General features: G+C 54.7%; 1 protein-coding gene across 1 annotated transcript in view; it reads right to left on the bottom strand.

Moving 5' to 3' along the window:
- Positions 1-563: 563 nt before the first annotated feature.
- LOC102041828 (T-cell surface glycoprotein CD1b-3) overlaps positions 564-3,604 on the bottom strand; it is a 3,205-nt gene continuing 164 nt past the window's right edge. The window contains exons 2-6 of the mRNA XM_031063508.1: positions 2,222-2,482; positions 1,424-1,708; positions 1,050-1,334; positions 831-927; positions 564-706 (exon numbers count right to left, since the gene is read on the bottom strand). Coding sequence (XP_030919368.1) covers positions 661-706; positions 831-927; positions 1,050-1,334; positions 1,424-1,708; positions 2,222-2,482 — 974 coding nt within the window. The 3' untranslated portion in view covers positions 564-660. The remainder of the gene's footprint in view (positions 707-830; positions 928-1,049; positions 1,335-1,423; positions 1,709-2,221; positions 2,483-3,604) is intronic.

Raw genomic sequence — 3,604 nt, 5'->3', positions numbered from 1 at the left:
GCATGGCTCTTTCATAGCTGTCAGGCATAGTGGAAGGGTGACAATCCCCCATCCTTCCAGCTTTTACAGAGACAGGAAGGAAGCATGGGGCAGGCGTCAGAAGTGGAAGAGATCCTGATCTAAAGGGTGAGGTCAGCCCTGGAGATGGAGCAGCTCAGCGTGCTCAAAATGTGTCAGGGATGTCAGGGGTGTTACTTGGTTCCTCCCTTCCCTTGTCTCCCCAGTGAAGAGCTCACATCTCTCCATCTCTCCCTGATTTGTGGCCTGCACCATCACACATCTCACTCAGCAACCCCACAGTGGTCTGGCCTTGGGTTGTGACTGCCCTGTCAGGAATAGACACTGGCCATGGAGAGATGTGGAAGGGGCTGTCAGAGGACTGGCTTCTCCTGACATGCCAGATGGAGACCAACCAAAGTCCAGGAAGAGTCTCTGCCTGCAATAGGGAGTATCTGTAGTGCGCTGAGGAGTTTCCTGAGAAAAGCTCCTGAGGGGGGAAGAAGGGTGAGAGACACAGGAACCATATGTATCAGAAGAAGTTTATAGCTGTTTAATGTGGTGGTTTTCCAGAACAAAATTGTGTTGGTGCTGATGGGTCAGGAGTGGGACATGAAGTAAGAATAGAGAGCAAGCAGCTGTTGCTGTGTGGGCAGCAAGACCTCAAATGATGAATTCCTGGGTCTCCCATGCAGCCTCGTTACCTTTCCTGCAAAGACTATGTGTGAGCTGTGGTGACAGTCAGGGACTTCCCCCCTACAGAGCTGCTGCAACCCCTGAACCGACCTTTATGCCCATAAATCTTACAGCAGGAGATGGGAGGGAGAGCTCACCTGCGCTTCCACCACCAAAAACCCCCAGCAAAGGCTGTGGCCACAAGAAGCAGCACTGCAATGGTGATGCTGATGGTTGGAGCTGCACTGCGGTTTTCTGGGACAGGGAGAGAAGAGGGTGACTGTGTGAGGGTGGCAGCGCCAATCAGGAGCTGCCCCTCACAGGGCTAGGGGCTGCTATCTGCAGCCTGCATCCCATCCCCCATGGGTGGCACCTACCCCATGGGATGAGAAGGCTGCGGGTGCCCAGGCTGTGGTGGCGCACACGGCAGACATAGCTGTGCCCATCACGGGGGGCCACGGCCAGAACACTGCGGAGCTGGTAGGTGAGGTCAGCGTTGGGCAGGATGGTGCTGGTGTTGAGCACCGGGCCCGGAGGCACCTCCTGGCCATCCCGCAGCCAGGCCACGCTGATGGGACGGGGGTAGAAGCCAGTGACATGGCAAACAAGCAGCAGCTGGTCTAGGCTGGGGGTGCGGGCGAAGACCGTGGCCACAGGCAGCTCTGGGGAGTGAGAGCAAAGGGGTGGGGCACAGCTGGGCCCCAGTGTGGGGGCCTTTGGGCTGGCTGTTGCAGGGTCAGGGTGGTCTCACCTTGTCTCTCTAGAATTTCCTTCCCATACCTCTTCAGGATGAGGAAGTTGCTCTGGCATACCCAGATAGAGAGAAGGTGCTCCAGGAGTATTCTGAGAGACTTCTGTCTGTTGAGGCTCTTGCTGACCAGCTCTGCCACCTGGGATGGCTGCCGGGCCTTCCAGCCCTGTTTATCTACCTCAAAAGCTACGAGGTCTCTGCCATCCCAGCCAACATTCAGGAAGCCCTGGCTTGTCGTATTGGGGTACAGCACACAGCCTGCACGGAACTGAACCACCAAGGGGTCTGTCAACGGCAAAGCCAATGGAGAGGTCCCATGAGTGGGTGGAATGTGGGTGGCATGAGGTGGGATGTGTCTGAGAGCACGTACAGGGATGCAGTGGAAAGCAGGGTGCAATGGGCAGCAGGGGGTAAGGCCATGCTTCAGGAGACCCCAGACACCCTGCAAGCCCTCAGGCCCCTTGGAATGGAGTGGATACTAGTGTGGAGTGCTTGCTTAAAAAGAATTCTGTCCTCCAAAGTATTTGCCCCCAGTTTTCTCTTTCATGATCTTTGCTGTGTCAATCCTTCAGCTTCAGTAAATTTGTGGCAGCTCCCTGACATACAGAGGGGTTCCTTGTGCTAGATGGCAGAAGCCCCAAGGGGTATTTTTGGTCTGCTGCTCTACCCACTCCTGCTAGTCATATTCCCCAGCAGCTGCAGTGTTTCAGCAGCTGTTGCACCCTGTGAGATCCTCCCAAATGCCATCCTGGTGGGGAGAAGGACTAGGGGTCTGGCAGGGCTCGTTTCTGTACTCACAGTGCTGTTTTGTCTGCTGAACTGTGTCATGCACAAATCGGATCATATTGCGCAGAGCGATTTTGTACTGGGACATCATCTTTTCCCCGTCATCTTCAGCTGCAGCCTGGCTGACCCAGGGCCAGTGGAAGTGGATGCTCCAGTTGGCCGGATCCAGTGTTAAGATGGCTATGTCCCCTACAAGTGCCACACATGACACCTCAGCAGAGCTGATGTTGGCAAAGAGGCTAGTCAGGAGGTACTGGATAACCTGTGGCTCTGCTAGGAGAGAAGATGGAGACAGGAAAGGGTGCAGGAAGGAGTTGAGTGGAGGTGCTAAAGGGGAAACATGAAGTGGAGGTGCTGGAGGGGAAACAGGGGATTCAGACTAGATAATAAGAAAGAAATTTTTTAAGTGAGGGGTAGTGAGACACTGGTACGTGTTACCCAGACATACGGTGGATGTCGCATCCCTGGAAACATTCAAGGCCAGGTTGTTTGGGGCTCTTTGGAGCAGGGAAGGTGTTCCTGTCCATGGCAGAGGGGTTGGACTAAATGGCCTTTAAAGGTCCTTTTCACCCGAAATCATTCTGCGCTTCTATGATTCTATGCTCTTCATCCTGCTCAGGGTTGCTTTCCTGTTTGAACTTCCTCTAACTTCACTGCTCTTTTTCCTTCTCTATTTTTCTTTCAGCGAAGTGGTTGTCTCCTGCAGAAGACTTTAGGCATTTTGTCCCCTCCTTTCCATGCCTCCCTCCTGGCCACAGCTGCTGTATTAGTGTGCAGAGCAGATGAAAGGGCACCTTGCTGCTAGTTTGGAGTGATGTTTCCCCCCAGGAGAAACACTTGTGCCAGGACCTGTATCTGCCAAAGATCTGGACATGGTACAGAGGATATGTAGGATGGTTGATAGAAAAGGGCATTTTGTCCAGGTTTGGGGGTCCCTGAGAGGGCCAGGACACTAGCCAAGCCCAGAGATCAGTCCTGACTTTTTGTGTCTGATGCTGCCTGCCCTGGAAGCATAAGGTCTCACAGGGTTGTGGTAAAACTCTCTGTGTGACAGCAGTGCCCAAAAAACCCTCTGGCAGGTGCAGCTCCCTAACGAATGAGAGGCTGCTGGAAGAGGCCCTCAGCAGCATGTGGAGCTGAGATCTGCCTGGCACCCACAGGCTCCCTGCAGGGGGAGGACATCTTGCAGGGTAACTCCACACCCAAGGCCTGGCTGGGGACCGCTGTTGTCTCTTCTGCTTGCGTGCCCAAGGCCTTGTGTTGGAGCTGGTGAGGCAGAAGTCCTGAGCTGGAGGTAGGAAGGGTGGGCAGGGACAAGGCATGTTTGGGTGGTGCACGATGGGAGGTGGCCCTCTGATGCTGGGAATCATCCACCCCCCCCCCCCCCATGGGCAA

Source organism: Geospiza fortis, unplaced genomic scaffold (assembly GCF_000277835.1).
Source record: "Geospiza fortis unplaced genomic scaffold, GeoFor_1.0 scaffold394, whole genome shotgun sequence".
Classification (NCBI taxonomy): Eukaryota; Metazoa; Chordata; class Aves; order Passeriformes; family Thraupidae; genus Geospiza; species Geospiza fortis.
Note: the sequence above shows the minus strand (reverse complement) of the source record. Positions and strands in the feature narration are given on the sequence as shown.